Raw genomic sequence first — 24349 nt, forward strand, 5'->3', positions numbered from 1 at the left:
CTATTTATAAAAGGAACTTGCACTAAAATTCTACATATGTACGTATAATTTACATTTATTATAGAAGAATTTTTTAATTTTGACATTTACAATGTTTTTTACAATCTTCGTTCGTTAATTTTCATAATTTATTAATTGAACTCGCGTAAGTGATTCCTTCTCGTCATCTCGAACGTGATATTATCGATGATAAATTCTTTTCAAATCTGCGAAAAATGATTGAAAATCGAGCTCGCTGTTTATATCCAAACATTTCTCCTTTATTTTTATTACCACGATTCACTTTGTCGCTTGTAATTGCGGACCATAAATTCGACGTTCCTTTTACGCGGCGTCGTGAAACGAATAATTGTTTCCAGAAAATGGGAATGCGTTTAATTTTAATGATCGTCGAGGCGAATACGAAACGCCTCTTCCTCTCCTTCAAAAGAAAATAAAATACGAATCTCTATGAAACTGCCACTGTTTTATTGCATTAAATGTGCTGTTGTATCGGTGTCGGTGTTATACATTTTGGACATTTTGTGATTTATCCAGAAGAAAATATATATGAGAGACGAATATTGGCGAAATGAATAAATTATGTCGAGGGAAGAGTGCAAAGCTCAGTTCGATCATTCAACAGTGAACAAGAAGAACAAGAAAGTTCGCTTGATAATTTTGATTCCAAATAATTTTGATTTTAATTATTTACAACATGATGTGTTAGTTACTTTTTTGAAAGATAGAAAATAATCTTTGAATAATTTAATGGAATTTTTCAATGCAGACGATTCTGCTCTATTTTTTGAAAAAACATGTCAAAAGGTAAGCAAAAAATTTATTTCTTAATAATTTTCTTCAGATTAATGTCATCTTGAAGAGAGATGAAAATCATCTTATAACGCGATCAATTTCGATTTATTTATTTTCGAGCGGAGGAAATGACACGGGAGAGGGATGATTGTTTCAACCGACGATCGCGCTTTTAATTTTTCGGTTTATTTCCGATATCGCAGTGTACGCGATCAATAGGGACAATTTGAAACGTTCAATTAAGGATGCAATTGTCTCGTAACGATCCCGCGAGAATTTTTTTTACATTTTTGCCCCGCGTGAATTGAAAAGTTGTGTACAAGTGGTACAATTTATTTCTCAAATTATTAAGTTGTTGTTGCTGGCGTTTGGCAAATAATTGCACGATATTTGTTTATAATGTAAAATTTACGTGAAGATGTTTATTGAATTTGATCGAGCGAAGGTAATTTTGTTATGCGTTTGTGAATATTTAATATCGAAAGATTTATATATTTTTTTTTGTATTAAATAATCGAATCCAAAGAATGCGTGAAATAATACGTGAAAATGGAGAAGAATTAAAATTGTACGATTATAGTTTCTTATAGTTGGAAATGGATTGCTTTTAATTTTTTTTAAATCTTGAGTGTGAAAAAAAAAAGAAGGAAGCTTTTGTAAGATTAATTTTGGATACGTTGCAGCGAGTTTAAAATTCTTGATTTTCAATTCATTCGTTCCTTTTACGTGTATTAAATGAACTTGGTAGAATCAATTATTACAGTTTACACTTGTAATAAATTTCGCATTTAATGCACAATTTTTCCAATATAAAAGATCGCGGAGATATTATTGCACAGAAGTTTTTTTTCTCTTCCAATCATTTCATACATGTATAGCTCACTGCAATTTTTTAAACAAAAAGTTTTCCTACAATCGAAACCATTGAAAAGTTTATTAATTCTAGCAGAATACCAGAGAAAAGGATAAAACGAATGAGTTTTATATCGTATCGTTTTGTTTACAAAAACGTATCAGTTGTAAATTAATGCTTATCGCTCGTTAAATGAATGAAAAGTAAAATATTATGATTCTGTAATTATTCTCCATCAATCTAACGATAGTCGTTATTATCGTTACACTATTGAATTTGTTGAAAAATTTGTTATTATTTGAGAAAACAAACAAACGTTTACGTTCGATATTATTGTTTGTAAATCTGGTAATATTGTTTGTATATCGGTTTAAATGCACATTTAAAAAAATTGAACATTGAAAAAAAAATAATTAAATACTGGAAGTCTGTCAAGCCGTAGAAAAAAAATTAAAAAGTATAAATTTCGATCTTTTTTTTTTTTTTTTTGGCAACAACCGATTTGATGCTTTTTTAAAAATAAAAAACCCGCAAAAATATTCGATTTTAATTAAACGATTTAAAATGTAATTGAAATTTACACTTTTTGATTTTCTTTTAAATCGTATAATAAATAATATTCCGTTAACGTGGGGATGAACGCAGCATAAATCTGCTTTTATGAATGGAGGAAGGGCATAAGCCCGAAATTTATGAACTGGAATGTTTTAACAAAAGGGATTGTATATATACAATATTCCATATATTCCATGAAAAGAAGATACTTTCATCGACATTGTGCAACAACGAAACCATCTACTTTCTTATCGAGTTTCTATGCGATCACGCATCGTTTAAGGATATGTTTAAAAAAGAATTCGAGAAAATTCCTCTTCGAATTGTCAAATTCAAATCTACATTAGATATAACAATTGTATTTAAAACAATAAGATATATTCGTGTATACACATTATTACAAATTTCATATCAAAAAACGAGACGTCACATAATAACATCATTGACCCGAGCTCTTTAACATTCGTGAACAAAATATCACTTAACCTGCTTTCGTTAAAAAAATAATAAACGTACAAATTTTCCCCAAAATTGTTTCACATTCTATCTTAAAAACGAGAGAACAAATTTTATTCAATATGCAAAAACTAATTTCACGATAATTTTAAATAGTTAATTTAATCTCAAAAAGAGAAGAAAGCAATACACATTACGAATTTCACCATAGGAGCAATAGAATGAATCCAATCAAAAAAATCTAAAAAAAACGTTAGATACAGAATAAATAGAAAATTCCCTATATATCCAATATATCGTGCGAGCAATCGTTGATCCTTCCGCCACGCGACGCTTCACATGGGTTCGCAAAACGACTAGAAAATAGGCGGGTATCGGGGCGAAGTTGAGCGGGATAGAATGCGGGGGTGGAAAGCGTCAGCGTGGGCGGAATATGCCCGCGAGCCAAGCGATCCCGGAAATCCGATCCGCCAGCAACTGCCGCGAACATGGAACGAGAAATCACACGTGCCACCGTCGCCACCGAGATTCCTATCAATCCTCGCGCGTATCTCGCGCTTCCGGGACCCGCATCCCGCGAATTCGAACTTGCTAATTGCTCGCCAAATATTTTACCGAGTTTCCGTCGTTGCTTTCCATCCTTGAACCGCGAGGAGATAAAATCGCACGGAAATATTGCCAAGTTTAGTTTCGTCGTGAACGCGAGACTCTGGAAAAAGTGATTTTAAGGGTAAAAGATAGCGAGAAAACTTGAATTGGCGCTCGTAATTTGGGAGTGAGATGCATCGTGTAAGAATCCACTCTTCTGACGAAACTTTTTTCCACTGGAACTTTGTGGGGAGGAAATTAACATTGGAGTAATTGTGGTTGTATACTTGGTATATTGTGTATACCTTGTATATGAGGAGAGCTTGGTGTTGTGTGTATACACTTCTTTTGAAGTTTATCGAGCAAGTGACGATAATGAAAATTTTAATAAGTTCTATTTTTAAACTTGTTATTTGTCACTTGTCTCGAGACACATTTTTATCCGTCGTTCAAATTTGAATTTAATAACCACCGTTACATAACCACCGCGTGTAATACAGAAAACATTCGTTTTTATTACAGGATATTTCCCTCTGCCGTCAGTTTACTGCCTCGCTTGGATCTGCCTGGATGTATTATTATGCACAGCGAGCATCATGCACTTGTGCACCATAAGCGTGGACCGATACCTCAGTCTACGGTATCCCATGAAATTCGGTCGGAATAAGACGAGGCGGCGGGTCATGTTGAAAATCAGCTTCGTCTGGGTTCTCAGCATCGCGATGAGTTTGCCACTCAGTCTGATGTACTCGAAGGTGAGACAATTAATACGAAACAATAGGCATATATGAGATTGCATCATGAATAGGAAGTGTGGTGAATCTTCGTGGAATTTCGTGAGAGTTCGGATAAATTCGGGCGCGATTTCGGGTGAGATGAAGCATCGCATCTCGATTCGGGTCAGTTCGGCAATAATCGGACGCGATCGTCTTGAAAGCACGCGGTGAGCCTTGTGGTCGTGAGCCGATCATTGCCGAGTCGAACCGAAGTTGGATCGCTGAAAGTATCCCGAATTTCGAACTCGTCTTGAATCAGTTTTTAGGATCTCTGCGAACCAATCGACGCCGAGTTTTTTTTCGCGGTGCGATTTAAAAATAAGTATCACGCGATATTTCGAGGCCGAGAGATCTTATTTAGAGCACGTTAGAGTTAGCCTAGAAAACGTAAAATATTTGTGCTAAAACGTCGTAATGCGCGTTGTCGTGAAGATAAACGAACATTCGTGGGGAAAAGAAGAAAAGAGAAAATTGGAAGCATGAATATTGTAATTCGAGAGCTATTTTCTGATACCAATCGTAACTACATGCTCGGTGGCGCAGTTTCGTGAAGAATAAGCGTGCATCGATTTGGAATACTGGGAAGGTGTATAGGAATTAACTGATACGTTGATATTCATTGTATCGAATTGCGCGTAGAAATGAGGATTTGAAAAATGTTTATTAAAACATTTCTGATATCGTTGTAACTTTTTCTGATTTTATATGGAAAAGTAAAGTTCCACTATTTTCCATCTGCGATGAATTTGAATACATAGCTGATATGAAGAAACATATTAAAGTGAAACGAAATAGAGGATTAAAATTTTATTTATTTTATAGAAAATAAAACTTATAATTTATCAAATTCCATAATATTTCTATTAATTTTATGAATCCTTTTTTTTTAAATTTATTACTAATTTAGTAGTTTTGTAATTTAGTTGAATTCGCCGAAATTTAAAAAAAAAATACTAGAAAATAATACAGAAAATAGTACAGAAATTTAAATAAGTGAAAAAAGTGTAGATTTTTCTTTTTAATTGCCTGTTCATTAAACCATAGATAGGCATTTATGGACTTTTCGTGCAACACGAAACGTTTTAAGTTTTTTCTTCTCTTGTTCTTCTATTTCCGACATGGATCGTAGAAACTAAATGCGTGCAATTCTTAAAACTGCAATTCTAAAATCTTTGCGATACACAATATTGAGTTATTTCAGGAACGTCATTCCAAAATCTTTTAAAGAAAAGAAGTTCAAGAAAAATTTAATTCAGAAATTCTTAATCCCTAATCTTAGACAAGAAATTTTTGCACTTTGTTATAGAGAGAGAGAGAGAGAGAGAGAGAGAGAGAGAGAGAGAGAGAGAAAGAGAGAGAGAGAGAGAGAGAGAGAACATATAATCAAAAATTTAATAATCTTAATCAATATCACGATAATGAATAATTGAAAAATTAAAACTGTATTCGTATATACTACTCTTACTTTTGTCGTTATTATTATTATTATTATTATTATTATTATTATTATTATTATTATTATTAATAATTTATTTCATCAGTTGTATTTGTTTTTATTCAAAATATCGTGTAATTATTTTCAATCACGACGACAAAGGCAATAATAAAAACACGAGAAAAGAAAGAGACAAATACGACGCGATAAAATATCGATATAATTTTACACGCGCAAATTCCAGCCACTTTCCGTATGAAAATTCAAATAATGAATCGCTTCGTTGAATTTTTCATCAAGAATATCCATGCCAATATTTCACAGAATTTCATATTTGCATTTTTACAAATTCCACGCCAGCATGATCAAGGTAATTGCAATTCATAAAGTTACGAAATCTCGTTTTGTAAATTTGATGATGCTCCATGGGTGTAAAAGAAAACGTGGGCTTTTTTTTCCCTTCTTTTCTCTTTTTCTTTTCGAACGTAGCGTAATTCGCGTGGGTAGCTCGACGTAATTTGCACAATCTCGTGTAAACATTCATTTTTCAACCTGAAATATTTCGAAACAAAAATTTTGCAAATTGTTAATTTCTTTGTTGATGACGTTTTAATGATTTCTCTCGATTCTTATTCCTAAATACAACTTCTACTGAACAATTGTTACTTGAACAAACAGTTTTCCTTTAATTTTTTAGAATTTACTTTTTTAGAAAGGGGGCGGAAAAACAATCGAGTTAAAAGGAATGTTTTTGCACGTACTGCGTGGGCTAATTCATGATACGAGCGGGCGCAAAATAAGACGAAAATCAAGAATAACAAATTTGTGTTGGAGGTTTTGTTCCCGGGAAAGATGCATTTGAATGTCAGTCAAGTGCACGTGCACCTGGTTTATTCCCAACAGGATACGAACAGATAATTAGTGAAAGATTATTCTACGTGAGGAATAAAATGGGGAAACGAGTAAAGTAAACGAGTGAAATAAAATTTTTTCGTTTAAAGAAAAATTGTATTTCGAATCTTATAAATTAATACGTCGATAATTGATTGCTATAAAACATATAATTAAACGATGTGTATACGATTAATTGTTATTTACAATAATAACATCACTCGATCGTGTTCCAATTCAATAACCAGATCTAGAGATTAAGATCCAATCGTATTTAAATTGATGCTTATTTAAAAAATTTTCAAGTTTAATAAAAGAAAACGAAATTTCTTCATCGGATGATTAGAGTTAAAATTACATTTTTCATACTTTTTTACGTCAATTACTGCAAATTGTGCATAAATATTTTTATTTCAAATACTATTACTTAGAAATCTGACGATAAGAGAGCTGATATATTCGTTGATCTTACGGATTTATCGGAGGCACGCGACATGTGCAAACAGGTGTAATTTCCAGCGAAAAGAAAAGTTGCCCTGTCCCGCTCTATTAAATCCTATTTCTCCGCGTGTCTCTCATTAAACTCGTTAAAATATGTAACTTGGCTCTGGAAACCAAGTGGCACGGTGGATGACCAACGCGGGAACCAGTTTCCAATTAACTCGAGCGGAATTAAAAATGGGATCAGTGTACAATATGAATTATCACAACCACCGATACTCGTCCTTTTTTTTTTTTTTTTTTTAACGACTGGATATCGTTTGTTGTAAAAAGCGATCGTGCATTTCGAGCTTTTGTCTTCGATCAACTTTGTATGCTAGATTTAAGGATTTTTAAGCAAATACGCATTTTTATGTATCATTTTATATCAACATATTGGTGGGATATCTATAAAAAAGATTAAGAGGATAAAGTGAATATCGATCGAAATTTAGGATTATTAAATTGTAAGGGAAATTGTGTTAGATTTTCTTTACTCAGTTACTAAAGTTTTCAAATAATTCTGATTTGTAGAACAGGTCCAAGGATAATATATGTATAGATTTTTATATTTTAAATTTTGTAAATGGAAGAAATTAAAGGTGATTTCGTACGAATATATAAAATGTTATTTTGTAAGAAATAATCTTCAGTCGGAAATCCATGTTTCCAATTTATTTTAATACAAATTACAATGGTAAATTTTAAATAATAAAAGATTTCTTATTACAATATACTTTAAATATACTTTATTACACGTCTTACGTATATTTCGCATAAAATAGTATATTTTTTCTGCAATATTCCCATATTTTTATTTCCATAATTTTTTTATTTAACAACTAATCGCAGGTAGAAAATTACTCTTGGAAGAAGATGAACATACTTTTAAAAGCCAGCTTAAACAAGTTGTAAAGCCATGTTTAGTTTATTCTAAGCTCGCTTTAGCACGAGATTCATACATTTTATATCAATTTCGATTTTCATTTCCAATTACGAATTCAACAACTGATAAGAGAGACCGCGATATATGTTATATCTTCTCAATCATTTTCGCGTTTATTATTATTTGAATATTAAAAGAAAGTCCATGATCCCCTTTTTTAAATTCGTTCAAGCAAAGTTACCCGCTAACGTAAATAAACAGTGTTTCTGTTTACAGTTTCCAGACTTTCTTTGGGTTAATTTGAAAGTTCGTACGAAAACAGGCTGCAATCTCGCAGGATTATTTTTTTTTTCTTATCTCTTGGAAGGATTGATGATTAAAAATTTGACGTAAAAATATCTTCTTAATATTGAAGAAATATCGTCGAGCAAATTTTGCAAGAAATGCAAAAGTTCGAATTGGAATCGATGTGATATATGGTATTAAGATTTATATTTGATAATGATTTGTATTTTTGTTGGATTGGAGGGAAATTTTGAAATCCGAAATTATCGATGAAACTTCGTTGGAATTTAAAAGAAATCTATGGAATGATATATTTTTCATTAAAATTGAAATGGACGGGATTAATATTCAAAACATCAGAATTATTTCAATAACGCGTTTTCATTATTTTAATGAAATACATATTTTAATTTTCTACTGATGAATTATACGATTAAGAGTAAAGATTGAAAATATTTTATCAATTTACACATTTGTATCGTCTGATTCTATCCATGCATCTTTTATTTAATAATTTAAAATGGTAATATAAACAATAATAAAATTTGAATGTTTCGCTGGTTAATAAAATTAACTTATTAACAATCTTTCAAAATTTGATTTTCTTAATAATTTCTACTTCTATTTTATGAAAATAAAATCAAATTTTCATAAAATCCACGAACAATAATTAATTTTCTGAATAAAAACTTCGTCAATTTTAGAATTTATAACTGTTTACATTTCAAATACCAAAAACTTCTTTCCATTCTTTCAACTATGATCCCTCGACACCCTCCAATTCTGGCAACGAAGGGAAACGATATCAAACAGGGAAACAATAATTAAACAGACAATAACTCCCTTTTGATCGTTTCACGAGCTATCAATCTTCCCATTGTAATTTCTTCTGAGGAGAAAATGTGGAGGACGATAAATAAACGAGCACCGAAACGAGAGGAATCGTATTTTCACGATGCACGCGACCGAAGGAGGAGAGGGTGTTTTTGTCGGACACACGGTGTATTCTCACGCAAGAGAGATGATTCGATCCACGCTGTTAAACATGGAGAAGGGGAGGTTTATGGATGGTCCAAGTCGCGTTTAATTTGCAACTTTTGCATTCGTGAACAACAATATGGAAAGCTTTCGTTTCACACGTGAAACCGAAAATCCTTCACCAAGGAGGAAACAGGTGAATTTCGAACCTCGTCTATGGAAATTCAAATTTCAAATGGTAATTCGCGCGTTCCTCTCGGCGGGCGCGCATAGCATGAATGAAATTGGCGCCCACGCGCGTGTAAAATTGATAATCGCCAGTTTTCGTTTGCGAAGTGTTTGAAATAATATTGCGGAAGATTTAATTCCATTCACTTTGATATTTATGCTATTTATGAATATTGTCAATCGTTGCTTCTCCAAAGAAACAAAATCTGGTCACAATTGCAAAGTAGGCAAGATATTATAGCAACTTTTTATTTCCTTAAGCGTTATTAGATGCTATGCTCGATACGTTATTTACAAAGTGAGGTTATGTTTGAAATAATTAGAAAATACACGTTTCAAAGTGAATAATCCTCTTTTTACTTTTCGAAAAACTATCACACATTCATCTTTTTCTCGATTATATCTCGCTCCATCCCAATAATTTCGTTTAACGAATTATCAAGACAGGTCGCAAGTGTCGAAAAAAGTTTTATTGCGGCACTAAAAAGTTTTATTTATAGTCCGATACCAGGTGTATATATGTTTGATAGGTGTCTCGTCACTATTGACTGACAACGAAGCGAAAGCTCTTGGAAACACGCTTTTCTTTCACAGACACCTAACCTCTATTTTGAATTCACGAATGCAAGCGAGATGCTCGCTCGTTTACCGACAATTTGAATCGGTCGTTATCGACAGAGGATGGAGGTATTCGTCAATCGCTCTACGACACACCGATATCTCGTCAAAACGAACAGTTAACGACAAAGAGATGAATAGATGGATGGAGAGACGCTTTGCACGATTCGGTATGATTTGGCCAATTGAACGCTATTGATAGTTTCATTTGTATTTATATTGTTGATCGTGCTAAATCATTGTTTTGATATACTTACACTTTCATTTATACATTATCATCTCCATTTAAAAGATATGATGTTTCAAAATAAATGAACACATATAATTAGCGGAGTTTATTTGTTTCGATAATCGTGAATACTACATTTCTTCTCTTTTGTTTAAGGATAATTACTTTTTTGAAGAAAGAGGTAATAGAGCTATTCTTCTTCATCTTTTAATCAATTATTTATATTATAATAAAAATTTTCATTTTGAAAAGATTTCTTTTTTCAATCGATATATCGAACGTATTATAAAGACACGTTACATTAATTAGGATCTTATTAATATAAATGCAAGATATTAATATTAATCTATATAATCTTGGAACAATAAATATTTATAGAATTAATGTAAATTAAAAATTCAAATGAGAAATTTAAAATTCTTCTGCTTCAGTATAATGGAGATATCAATGGAGAGGAGTAAAACATTTCAATTTTCGATTTTCGACGATTAATCTTTCAGAATTATTCATCTGAAAGAAGTCTTTGAGCATCTGTCAATTAAGGCATTCGTTCGAAATCAATCACACGAAGTATTCAGGACAACAATTTCCCGATAACAATTCTATCGAAATAGTCGTTTGAAATAGCCTCTCGAGAATTCGTTATTTGAATATAAATTTTTTTAAATCAGTCGCTCAGAAAGAATTTAAAATAATGATTTATATATCGTTCGAAGCAAAATTATTATTTATTAATTTTTCTTTTAATCGTTTTTCTAATATTAAATGATGGATAAATTTGTCAAAATAATGTACGATATTAAAAGACGTGGAGATCTTGTTGAAATTTTCTCGCATTTCAAATTGAAGAATGGAAAATGTTTATTATAATATTTGTTTATTCAATATTTGCAAGATTTATAAAATAATCATTAGAACTTTAATCGAAGTCAGGAATATTCGTGTAACTTGATTATTTCGAATTTAAATTTCGAAAGTGTAACAATTATTGAAAGTATAAATTCAATACTTGTAAATGTTAAGTGATGGTTCAACATTGATTTTTTTCCAGTTTTCAAAAGCGATGATAAAATATAAGTAGGAAAAATGTATAGGAATGCATGTTATTGGACGAAACGCAAAATAAACATCATAATTTGGGAGGTAAAAATGTAAAAGGTGTAATTTCAAGATTACTTACCATATTTAATCCTTCTTGTAATTTGATACAATTATCAAAATCCATATTATAATTGTATTAATCGTTTGATACTAATATAAAATGTATTCTTGATTGCTTTTTTTTTTTATTATTCATCAATCTTGTGTTAATATTAAACACAGATATACAATTATTATGAGTTTTTACATTTACATCATAAAATATATTATAATGTAATCTCTCTACTTTTATAATTCGTAGCTTGTGAATAATATAAAGAACATTGGAAGTTTTTCAAAAATATAAAAAGAATTCTTTATAAAAACCGGCGTAAGAGTAGTCTTTATAAAGTTCAGTTTTTAATTTCATATCTGTATTTCCAAAAAAAAAGAAAAAAACAAAGAGTTATCAAAAAGTTACTTTGAACATTCGAAAACTACAAAAACCAACAAAATCTTTGAAACAAAATTTGTCGCATTACTCTCGATAATATTCGCCTCTTTTACTCTAAAAAGGAAAGGTTGTTCAATAAATGACAAGCATACGATCAGAGCAAATTATATATATATTTGTTAATAATTAAGAAACAGAGCACTATTTGGATGAATGAACAATATAAAGAAACAGCCACTCAGTGGCGAAGAATTAATTATATAAAAATAAGACAGGAAGTATCGCTGTAAGCGTTACGCGAAACGGAAATGACGATGATTTTTTTCTTTTTTTTCTTTTTTTTTTTCTCTCGTGTCGTTTCTACTGAACTATTTCAAGTGTGTGAACAAATGATTTTGCATTGCGACGTTGGCAGCCACAGTAAAGTTTTCTGCGACGCATTCTCGTTTAATCCTCGGTGTACTCGAATGGCTCTGGTGGTTCCGCTTCTTGCTCCTCTTCCGGGTGAGGACCGTAAGCTGGAACAGAATGATAATCACAGATGTGAGGATAATTTCTTATGAAAAGAAGAGGAATTTAACGAAGTGCGACAGATATTGAATAATTGAGTTTGCGTAATGGTTTTCCGAGTTGAAATCGTCTTAAGGAGAATGTGGATGAAGGGAAGAGATTGTAGTTTTAATCGTCGATTCATAGTAAGCTCTTTTTCGGCGATAAATGATTTTTTATCGACGAAAAAGAGAAGAATTTTCACACGAAGTTGTTAACAGAATCGAGTAAAATGATTTGTCGTTTCTTCATTCAGTAATTTTTATTGTAAATTTATCGAATTAAAAATAAAAACACGATTAATTCGAAGATATTATTATTTTAATTGCTAGCTTGACTAATTCAATTAAGTTAAAATTACTTTTCTCTGAAACTAAAGTTTTTCATTTGTACATTTAATACAGCATAATAAAATGAAAGATAAAGAAACTATTGTAAATATTATTATTACAAAAACGACGTTTTGTAAAAGCCGTTTTGCATTTTTGCATAACTGTGTTTGCATCGAAGACGCGTTAAATTAATTAATAAATCCTCGTTACACACAAGGTTGCAGCATCAGAAAAATCGTAAAATAGAAATAGAAAAAAAAGAAAAATAATATCGACTTACCGGCCACTGGTTCCACCAATTCCTCTTCGGTATCCGATTGGATGTGCTTCACCATCACGATGCCTCCGATCTGAATATCCTTGACGGGCACATAATGGCTTCCTTCCACCAACTGTATCACCTTCAGTTGCTGTCTCAGCACACGAGCAGGATTCTGAAGGATCTCGAAATTGGGCTCGGCCTCCTTCTTCTCCTTCTCGGTCGTTTTCTCGCCCTCCTCCTTGCCCTTCTTCTCCACCTTCTCCTTCGTTTCTTTCACGTCTTTAGTTTCCTTCTCTTTCTTCTTCTCCTCTTTCTCCTTGGCCGCCGCCTCGACCGGCTCCTTCACCGTCTCCGGCGGATCCTGCGATTAAAAATTAAACATGACGGAAACGAGAAATCTCTAATCTGAGCGGAAGCATCGTTTATCTTTAAGCTTCGCCGTCAATCAATGTAACAGGGAACGATCTCTTCTCGTTGGGAGAACGAATGATAACAGCTTGAAAGATAAACAGTTGATGATTATCTCGTATATAAATGAGATAGAGAAGATTCTATGGTCGAAAATAAAAATAAAAAGAATGTGGAATAAAATTTTTTTGTAGAATTCCTAAAGTATCCAAATATAAGTTAAATTATAAAATTCGTGATATCTTTTAGTATTAATGAAGATGAAATAATATTAATTCTCTTTTATTTTACAGAATGAAATTCTACCCAAATAAAAAACAAAGATATCTAGTATAAATTATAAAGTACTGAAAATATACAATACGATATATTAGTATTAAGAGGAAAAAGGATAAAAGAATTTTTCCAAAGATTTGAAAATAATATTATAAATTGAGATACCAACCACATCCATCTTCTCGTGAGAATCACGTGCACGCCTCTCAGATTCGCGTCTACGCGCTCTGGCGGCGATACTGAGAACCGCAGTGGTGATCTTCTCCCTTTCCTCGCGTTTCTTTTCCTCCAGGGGTGCAGGATAAGCATAGACGCTTGGTCTGGCGTTCGAGCGGAATTCCAGCTTTGGCATTTTTAGTTGAGCGTTCAGAGCGATCAGACAAGTTGGGGTGAAGGCCAGTGCCAAGCAATGGGCCAATGGGAACCAGTACCAATACTGGGTGAACACTAATGCACCGACTACTGCGAGCATGTTCGTGTGGCCTGTCCTCGATTGCAGTGACACTGTCACGTTACGACCACCTGGAATGAAATTAAAATTAAAACGTAAAATGTTTATTGTTATTGTAAAATATAAAATATTTCCTTTCTTGAGTAGATCGTATCGACGAACCAATAATTTACTTTAAATAATTTTTAAATTCCTTATTTGTTTGTTTATAGAATAATTATTATTCATTATCCGATTTAATTACTTATTATTCTGTTTCAATTCGGTGACCATTAAATTAAAACATCATTAAAGATGATTTTATTGAATTGGATCCATATTTTATATATAATAAGTTTAAAATTTCAATCTCATCTTCAATCTCGATATTCCGATCGAATAGAATTCGTTTAAAAAGATGCTATCGAAAACTATATCGTATAATAAAAATATCGATGAGAGAAATATTCGTAAATCGTTTGTTTTAAAATTTTATCGAAATCTAAAAAAAAAAAAAAAAAAAATCGAAGACTATTACAAATAAAACAAATCCGCAATCCGTTTACCATCGGAACACGTTGAATCCATCGATCGTAACGGAAGGAGCTCGTCAACATCCTCGTCAATTCTTTGAACAATGCTCCAATAACACCATCACGACCAACGTTCAACGGAGGATCTTCGATTTCGCTATTTTCTGTCGACAACTGCCTCGAAATAAGAAATTCTTTGATCGACGATCTGTATCATATTTCCAGCTAAGAGTCTTATCGGAAAGAGCATCGAAAAGGACCAGGTTTAACGTCCCAAGAATCGTCGAGTACTCACCAGCATCGATGATCCCTTGCGCCAAAATGGCGCCGAATTTCGCCATTACATCCTCGTGCTTGTCCACCACGACCTTCGCGTATAATGCCCTGAAATCCTTGACACGTGGACAGGTGGCCTCCGTTTGTTGAATCAGAATCATCGCAGAGGCGATCAGAGCACCTTGGCGGACGAAATTCACCGAATCGTTCGTCATTGGGTCTAAAAGGGCTATGGCTTCCTTGAGACCGGTGCCAGCACAAGCGATTCCTAGAGCCATTGCTGCCCCGTATCTTACGTGAGGATTGTAGCTCTCTGCCAACAGTGAGACCACGCTGGGACACTGTTCCGGCGTTCTGGAATAAAACAAGTTTTTCCATTGAATATTTTCGTTATTATCGTTTTTTTTTTCAGAAATTATAGAATTATTATATTTAAATTATTTAACACCATTGTATTCCTTTCATACATCGAATTTTCGTATGTAATTATAAAATATTTAATATATAAATATATATATATATATATATATAAAACATAACTACAATGCTCATACGTTGTAGTCGTCCATCGTACTTTTTTTTTTTTTTTTTTACCAATAAATATAGCTACGATAAATTAAACTGACCAATTCCGTAACTAAATAATCGAAAAATGAGTCAACACGGCGATACATTTCTTCTCATTACTCTATTTAGGTAGATAAATAAAGTATTAAGCGAGATAATCCGCGATAGAATATAATTTGCACGATGTCACGAACGGCGTAGCTCGTTTTGTTATTAAGACGAGAGTCGACGTTCGCCGTGCCCTCGACATTCAATCTTGTATGAAACGTCGACCGTGGTGTCACGAACGATACGATCGTGGAATATCTCGTCTATAATTTGGAAAAAGATAAAATATCTCATTTTTAACAATATTTATATATAATTAAGTATATAATTAAGTAATAATTTTAATAAAATACGTATTTTTGTATTTTTTGATTTCTCTCGTTATTTCGATTTTATTTTTGTAAAATTATACCATCTTCGGAATATTTTATTATTTATAAATATGAATCGTGTGTATTTAAGAAATAATACGTTTTATAATAATAATATATTTATGAAATATATAAAATTATGGAGTTTTAAGATTTTTTCAGATTGTTTTAATCTTTTATTTTATATTTCTGCAGGAACATAATTTTAATATTTTTAAGCGCAAAACGATTTTATTATTCTTATTCGAATCAAAAGAAAAAGGTTAAACGTCTTGTTAATTTCTTTTTTTTTTTTTTTTTTTTTTTACTAAAATTTCATATTTTATACTTCCTTGCGATTTCCTATCTTTCCATAACGTTAAATTAAAAAAAATTGCTGTTGAAGAAAATTTTTTCGCAAAAATTTCCAAATACTTGGACGTTCCAAATACTTAGAAAAAAATTAGAAATTAAACCAATATCTATTCGTTTCTTCCTAAAAAAAAAAAAAAAAATTACAATAGAATCCCTTCCATCGGTTTTTATCGTCCAAAAATAAAATAATATCAATCCCCCAACGTCAAAATTCAATTTTTTCCCGAATGGAAGATCAAAGCACGAATACATAATTCCGCACTAAGTGCATAATTCCGTGTTCCAGGAGGACGACTCGGTGCTGGTGGACGGCGCCTGTCAAATACCGGATCCTCTGTACAAGTTGATCGGCAGCATAATCTGCTTTTACATACCGTTGGGCGTGATGCTGCTTACGTACGCGTTGACAGTGAGATTGCTGGCGAAACAGCAACAGAATATTGGAGGAACTACTGGCTGGTCCTCCGGATGGCTGGGTGGCCCGCAGGGCCCATCTTCGGGAGGTTAGTGTATTATCAGGTACACAGGATGCAATCCTCCAAAGGCATATCGATCCATTCGTATTCACGTCTGTCTCTCTGCTTTATCCCTTTCGATTCGTACGATGTAGCTTCTTCTATTCTTCTTGCGTTTCGTTTCGATAATTTTATTTCAAGAATCTCTCCATCTTGGAGAGGTTAGTTATCAGTATTATCAGATACGATCCTCCAAAGGCTCATTTCGTTATCGATGCATTCGTATCGTGTCTCTGCTTTATCTCTTTGATTCGTATGAAATAGACTCTGGTGTGATTTCTTTTCTATCTATTTTGTGTGTGTGTTTGATTTTATTTTAAGGGCCCATCTTCGAGAGGTTGATGTATCATGATTGATCCATTTCGTGTCTGATTTATATAATACAATTTTATTTTTGTATCTTGTGCGACGTATATATTTTTAAAAGAAAAAAATTTTATTAACGAAAAATATTTTAGGTTCTGTTATTCGTTAGTGATGGTTTTCCATGAGAATTTTTTTAAGATGTAAATTATAATGAATTTGGAGGTTGAAAATTTTTTTTATAAAAATTAGTCATCATGCTTCGTTTTTAAATAACAGTTTTAAGTGAAAACTGTTGATTTTTTGACATATATTATTTATCGAAGCTTGGAAATTAGGATATATAAGTTCCAAGCTCTGCTAAATAATAAAAAAATCAACAGATTTATTTATTTTTTTTTAAAATATTCAAAAAAAGAATTGTGAAACTTATATTATACCAAAAATCTTTAAAACAGACGAATATTAAAGAAGACAAAATATTTTTCAAGCAGAAAGTATAAATAATATATAATTACAAAAATAAAATTAATCAAAATCCCACCACGATGAAAAGGAAACGACAGATCCAACGATGTACACAAAAAAAAAAAAAAAAAAAATAAAGATTAACTGCCAATACACAATCGACTTGAATTATTTACTCTAAAACATGATCAAATCGACTTGAGTTTTAAAACTAAGGATAAAGTAATAGCAGGATATCAGATTTTTACAAAGTGTTCTCAACGAGCTTCTTGGCGCTTAGAATTCCAATATCACGGTACACGGTGAAGTTTACAAGAGCTTTGGCTTATAGCAAACGCGTTTCTTGCAAGAAAGAAAGTTCTTGCAATTATTTGTTTCGAGAGGGAAGGGGAAGATTGAACTACAAGCACGAGATAAAAGAGTGTAACGCTTATAAAAAGCAAAAGTTTACATGATTGCCTGTTACTTACGATTAATCCATTAAGAGGAATTCAGATTGTTCGAGGGTTATTGATTTTATAAAGGCAGACAATCGAATCGATCTGACGAAGAAGAAGTTGTAACAAGATATTTATAAGGATACTAAGTTTAATTAGCTTATGCTTTTTTTTTTCCTATCATTTGTGAGAACTTTTTAAAATTCTTGGGAGAATTCTTGGCGAAGAAAACTTTCGAGAATAATTTAATGTAAAAAGGTTAATGTTATATCTCAAGAGATATAGAGATAATGAAGAAATCAATCATTTTAGAGAAATATTGTTGTTATATTCTATTATTAAATGTAAGAAATTTTTTGTATAAATTTTTATTTGGAATTATTTAGACAAAGTAATTTAAAAAGACTAACAAAATTATTATCTTTGATAAAAAATTTTAATAAATTTTAATTTGTCATAAAAAAAAATAAATAATTTTAAAGCATCTACTGTTTCGAAATAATTCCCAACAGAATTCGATCAATATTATTCCAAATATATACTTTATTATTAAATTATCATCGATGTAATAAATTCAGGATGCTTTTCCATTGAGACTGGCCACATGTGATTTGTCATAATTTCTCATTCAGAATTATTTCTATTAACATTTTTCATAAAAAAAATAAGAAAGTTATTGTATCTCTTAATAAAAATGAATGAATTTATATTTATTAATTGCGAATTTCACGAGAGAGAAAAAGAAAAGAAGAAAGAAAATTAACGTATCGAATTTAAAGACTATGTATCTTATTTTTACAAAAACGATACAAAGTAAATTATATTTGTGCTCAATGATGAAAGAGAGAGCACAGAGCATAAAAACAAATGGAAAAAAATCGTTCGAAATAATCCAAGCAACAAGCAACGAAGTAATAACTAGGAGGATATTGCAACGAGTTTTATGAAAATCGTGCAATAGTACAAATTCGTTGAAAATTCTCCTTCCTTCCTTTCTTTTCCACAATTTTATTTAATTGAAGCAATAGAAGAATTTTATCTTCTTGCTCGTCCGTTTAATCATTATTAACATTTTCTTTGTTTAGATGCAAGAATTATCCCTGTTCAAACGAAAAGTTTTTTCTTTTTTTTGTGAAAGAATGAAATGTCACGCTTGGTAACTTGCACCTCCAAGAGACAGTTTTTTAGACGCCATTTTTCTGGATTTCAACGTAACGAGGCGAGTTATCGTGCTATTTTTTAGAGCACGAATTGTTTTCCTCGATGGACGACAGAAAATCTTGTAAAATGAGCACAGAAGAACGTATATATGTTATCGACAAAAAGTACAAAAATAATAAGATTTTTTTTTTTAAATGAATGTAACTTAATTCCATAATTCCAAATGATATCGACGTTTAATATCACGAATAGAGATTGATTTATTCAAATTTTCTAATTTCGATTTTAGCAATGATTTTGATAGGAAATTGATTTACTTAAATTATCTTATATATACTTCAATTAAATGCAAATCAAAATCGAACCATCTAACTCGATTCGAATGAAAACTATTTCGATCTTCTGTAACCCAATGATATCGATCGTTTCGAAATAAAATTATAATACAAATTGATTGTCTCATCAATTCAACGCAAATTCTCTCATCGATATTCCCCAATAACTCGAGACAAAATTGCAATACAATTTCAAAGTCATAAAATAAAAAAAAAAAAAAAGAATTATTATCCTCGTGATATAAATGGATTAATTGAATTCCTTCGTAGATATTTTCCAATTAATTATAAAACAATATAACTCGACTGAAAATTATTTATTAAATCACACTCGAAAGATGGTGGAAACCATTGAAGTATTTTTTTTCCTTCTTGCGAAAAATGCGTATTAAGATCTTTCAAGAATCTCATTTGTCTGGAGTTTAGGATAGATCAACGAAACGAGAAAAGTTTGAATAAGACCAACAAGAATGAAAATAGTAAACGATAAAAATTATCCTTTCTTTCGCATATTTCTTTATTCTCATTTCTTTCTCGAAGATCGAAAATCGTATCGAGATAAATAAAAATGCATTTTTAAGCTTTCGCGTTTCTAATGATCATTCATTCATTGATGAAAAGTCAATATCTTCGAAGTGATAGCGATTCAAGATTTTCCTAATTTTTAATATATTTTTTTCATCGAGTTTAAATTACTTGGCAATTTTTCGTATTCAAAGGTATTTCGATTGATTTTTAATTAATAATAACCAAAAAAAAAAAAAAAAAACAAAAACAATGTCAAAAATATTTTTTCAAATTCAACTCATAAAATAAAAGAGAAGAAACAAGAAGAGAAGAAAAAGAAGAAGACAATGAAACAGGGGATGGAAGACGATAAAATCCTATCCGATTTTGTCTGGTCGTCGGATCAAAGTCGGATAACGACATTTTCGGTGGCAGAGGTCGATTTTTAATCAAAACCGAAAGAGAGAATCGAACGTAAACGCGAGTAGCCGACAGTGTCGAACAAGGAGGTTGAACGAGGAGAGAGTATTACGTGGAATTTCGTTGTAATCCAAGGCCAGATATTCGGCGGAGATTGCGATTAAGAAATTCTATAGATCGGCCTGCCCTCTTTATTCGAGGGTGCAGCCTCCTCGAGGAAAGAAATTAAATCCTTTTCCTTATCCTTCGAATCGAGATCTTGGTGTCGTCGTATTTAAATTTTTATTCCAATTATTATTTCGCATGATTTATTATCCTGGCTAAAGTTTTTTTTTTTTCTTTTTCAAACAATATCTACGAAATTTCTGTTTCTTTAAGAATGTTAAATTATCAATTCTCGAGATGTAAAGTATATATTATAATGTAAATAGTAGGTGGAATTATTAGATTTAATTTAATTTTATATAAATAGAAAATAATTCAAATTTCTGTTTATTATCAATTTAGTTATATTAATAAATCAATACTAATAATAATTTTTTAATCAACCTTATCAAGTTGACGACAATTAACTTTTACAAAAATAAAAGTCTATCCTGTATTAAAATTATAAAAGAGAATTAAGTAAATTCGTTCGACAAACAGGAGAAGAAAAGGAAAAAATCGCAATTCTTGCAAGTAACGATACTCCTTCTATTGTTCGACACAAAGTTTGACAAATTGCAACGAATACCGAAAAAGTTTCGTGAGCCTAAAGCGGGGCATAAATTGGGGCGCAAACCGACGCCTCCTTCGACTCGTACATTTGCATCGAACGATTTCACTTGCAAATTGATCGTTCGTGTTTCGCAACATGCGCCAAAAGTGTCGATAAAACAAAAGGCAACGGTTTAAGAAATCAGACTTGCTCCAGATTCCTCCGGCTGAATTCTCTAATTTCGGCGAGAAGATTTTCGGAATTGGTTAACCCTCTATGATCGTAGAAATTTTTCAAAAACAAATATATTACGTAATTAATCATAGATGTTTACTTCAATTTGAAATTTAAACGACGAATTTCAATATTTTGTTCGGAACCATAATTGATCAAAGATGTCTACCTTGAAATCCAACTAATGAACAGGATAATGAGAATCTTAATTAATTTTGTAAAGGAAGATTAATTACCCAATTTTTTACCCTCGAAATTGTCGATAAGTAACCTGATAAAATATTATTTATTTACGAAAAATTGATAAAGAAACTGTTGGATTTAGAATCCGACCAATCAACTCATTAATTCCTCGTTCACGAACAAAATTAATAAAATTTCGTTTAGTGATGATAATGTTGATATTTTTCTTCATAAAATAATCTAAATTTCGTCTCGCGATATTTCCACGACAATGGACTAGTTTTTAAAAATGCGTATACTGTTTTCTAAAATCGAAAGAAGGAAATTAACTGTCAATCCGTGCTTCCAGACATTGCACGGACTGGAGAAACTCTCGAAATCCTGTGTTGGCGGTTATATCGGATGATATAAATTACAGAACTGGTTTGAAATATGTAGAGGATGACATTGGTATATTCGAAGAAAATGAATACTGTATTTCGATTCGAAGAGAGAAGAGATATACCTCTCCCTCTCGAAATATCGAATATTCGATCGTCGAAAATGTTTTAAGAAATCGTGGCAGAGGGTAAAAATAGAAAAATTTCTGAAACGAAATAAGAATTTTAATTTTCATTTCAGTAGTGATAACAATAAAAGGGAATTAAATTTAATTATTTAGTTTTAACGTGACGATTAATTAATAACATTTTTGTGATTCACTTTTTATCTTTATAAACGTGGTAACGAAGAAGTGTCATGAAGCATTTTTCTATTAGGTTAACCCAGTAACCTCTAGCTGCTTTTTAATCAGAAATTACGTTAGACACGGAGCTAAAACTTAATAAAGGCGAATTTAATCTTTGCTAATATAAACGTGATATAATGCTTATTAATAATTAACTCCTTAAGTGGATCGTGTCTTAATTAGGAACTTCTTTAAATACAGAAGTGACACTCTTTAAAGAAAACGTTTAATTTTGATCAAGTTTTTAACGGTTTTAATATAATCACATTTTAAAACACATCATTTTAGTCACATTTAAAAACGAAGGATATTAATCTCTTCTGATGAAATGAAAATTTTAACCAAATTTAATAATTTGACGAAATTTTACTACTGTTCTCATTATCTCAAGTATCCTTTTTCTTAATGACAAGTTTAAGTGAAATTAATCCATGTTGCTTCGCTTCGAAATAGAAATAATCATCCACGAGAGTTGAAAACGATCTTAATCGATCCATCGAATATAATAGCATCATTGCATAAAATTTCACGATTGTTATTATTGTTACTGTTATTAACTAGCATCAATCGATGGTCATCAAGAAACTTACAATTGAAAGTGGATTTTGAACCACCAACACGTGATATTCCCAAGTGGCACCGAGTACTTGGCGCAGTGTGTACAATATTAGATAATCAATTGAGACGATCTAATGTTGGGTGGTCTATCTCTCCAATTATAAGATTTCTCTTGACACACATTTCACCAGTTGAAACGGACGATATATCCACATCTAACAAAATGTAACACTAGGTGTTCCATTATTCCATAAGTATCCAATACTTTTGAATACTTATTTCTGATCGTGTCAATGAATATTCAGCATTCTGCAATTTTTTGGATCGAAAAAGTTCGTTCGTCAATCAATCATTTCGAGAGTTAGAATTCGAAACTTTCGATCGTGCAATTATCTTGTAACACTAGTTGTCTCATTATTCCATAAGTGTCCAATACTTTTGAATACTTATTTCTGATCGTGTCAATGAATATTCAGCATTCTGCAATTTTTTGGATCGAAAAAATTCGTTCGTCAATTTCGAGAGTCAGAATTCGAAACTTTCGATCGTGCAGTTACTCATCTTGGATCACAAATCAAGTTTTGATCCGGCTATTCGTGTTCTCCTGTACGACAGGATTGTTGTTGGCCGACATTTTTCTTTGTCCATCGGGCGCGTGTCACTTCTTATCACTTCCTTTTGCATCCAACGATGGACGATAAGAAATTTCATGCAAATCGTGGCCCATTATGCAAAAGTCGGCACGGTATGGTAAAAAGGACGCTTCCGAATAATCGTTGGGCGAAATTAATCGATACAGACACGAGGGAGAAGGCGGTGTAGGGATATAAATCAAGCGAAATCAGAGAAACACTCGAGTCTTTCGTTTCTTTTCATTTTTGGAATAGGTGAATGAAGGTGAGACGTTGAAAGAACGATTGAAAGGAATGAATCGAGTAGAGTAAATAGTGGAGAAGCTTGTTGCGAGTAATAAGAAAATTACAAGAAGATGAAAAATTACAATTAAAAATACATAAGAATGGGAAATTCATTTGTTATCTTTTTATACATGTATGTAAAATAAAATTGTCCATTTCCAATAAGTGAATCTAGTTCCTATAACAGGAATAAAAATCCAATTTCCAATGTAAATATCTCGATAATACTATCCGACATTTTTCAGTATACCTCGATTTTATGCAAACTTGTATCCAAAAATATAATATTTCTTCAGTGACACGTTCGATTCTATATCGCGACGAATAATAGAAGAAGTTGCATTCTTTTTCTTTTGTAGATCTAGATAGATGTATGAGGAACGATAAATTTTGATTAATTTTGATAAATTTTAGTTAACAATGTTTATATAGTTTGTTAATGAATGTAATTTATGATGATTTTTAAATTCGCATTGATTTGCGTTTCAATATTTTTCAATCGGAGAATTGGATAAACTACGACGAGAAATTAAAGGATTTCGAAGTAGAATTATCGAAGTTTGCTCGGTTATTTAAACGAGTTTCAGATTAAATTTCATCCCGTTTGATGCTTCCACATCGAACAACTCTTAAACAGCGAATTCCAGAAATACTGGAAGCTGTACATTTTACAGTTTCATTAGTACTTTTTGCGTATCAATTCGAACACTTTCTTCCATAAATCACTCGCTAAAACCTGCGTATATTTTTAAATCCAATTCTTCATCAAATACTATCACCCTCATAACTTCTTCAAATTTCTTTCAAAGTTCCAATCACACTCCCAGAATCACAATATATAAACCACATTTAATCCACATATTCATCTTGCTCATCAAAAAACTGCAACCACAA

General features: G+C 31.7%; 2 protein-coding genes across 2 annotated transcripts in view; one reads left to right on the forward strand and one right to left on the reverse strand.

The window, feature by feature from the left end:
* Nucleotides 1-24349, forward strand: part of 5-HT2B (5-hydroxytryptamine receptor 2B) — a 91214-nt gene that overhangs the window by 54717 nt on the left and 12148 nt on the right. Inside the window, exons 2-3 of the mRNA XM_012493090.3 lie at nucleotides 3770-4002; nucleotides 16280-16496. Of these exons, the coding sequence (XP_012348544.2) occupies nucleotides 3770-4002; nucleotides 16280-16496 (450 nt within the window). The remainder of the gene's footprint in view (nucleotides 1-3769; nucleotides 4003-16279; nucleotides 16497-24349) is intronic.
* On the reverse strand, nucleotides 11741-15104 carry Rpn2 (Regulatory particle non-ATPase 2). Its single transcript, XM_086910465.1, has 5 exons — nucleotides 15100-15104; nucleotides 14673-15007; nucleotides 13584-13936; nucleotides 12749-13091; nucleotides 11741-12105 (listed from the first exon to the last, which is right to left on the reverse strand). The coding sequence occupies exons 1-5, from the start codon at nucleotides 15102-15104 to the stop codon at nucleotides 12035-12037; spliced, it is 1107 nt and encodes a 368-aa protein (XP_086766591.1). The 3' UTR covers nucleotides 11741-12034.

Source organism: Apis florea, unplaced genomic scaffold, assembly GCF_048593485.1.
Source record: "Apis florea isolate Af1SG1 unplaced genomic scaffold, ASM4859348v1 contig_3192_pilon, whole genome shotgun sequence".
In the NCBI taxonomy this organism is placed as follows: Eukaryota; Metazoa; Arthropoda; class Insecta; order Hymenoptera; family Apidae; genus Apis; species Apis florea.

Bases quoted from the DNA above. Each gene is read 5' to 3' on its own strand.
- Rpn2 (XM_086910465.1), bottom strand. The intron at 13,937-14,672 runs GTGAGTACTCGA...ATTTCATTCCAG, and splicing joins GCAAGGGATCATCGATGCTG to GTGGTCGTAACGTGACAGTG. The intron at 12,106-12,748 runs GTAAGTCGATAT...ATTCTGTTCCAG, and splicing joins ATTGGTGGAACCAGTGGCCG to CTTACGGTCCTCACCCGGAA.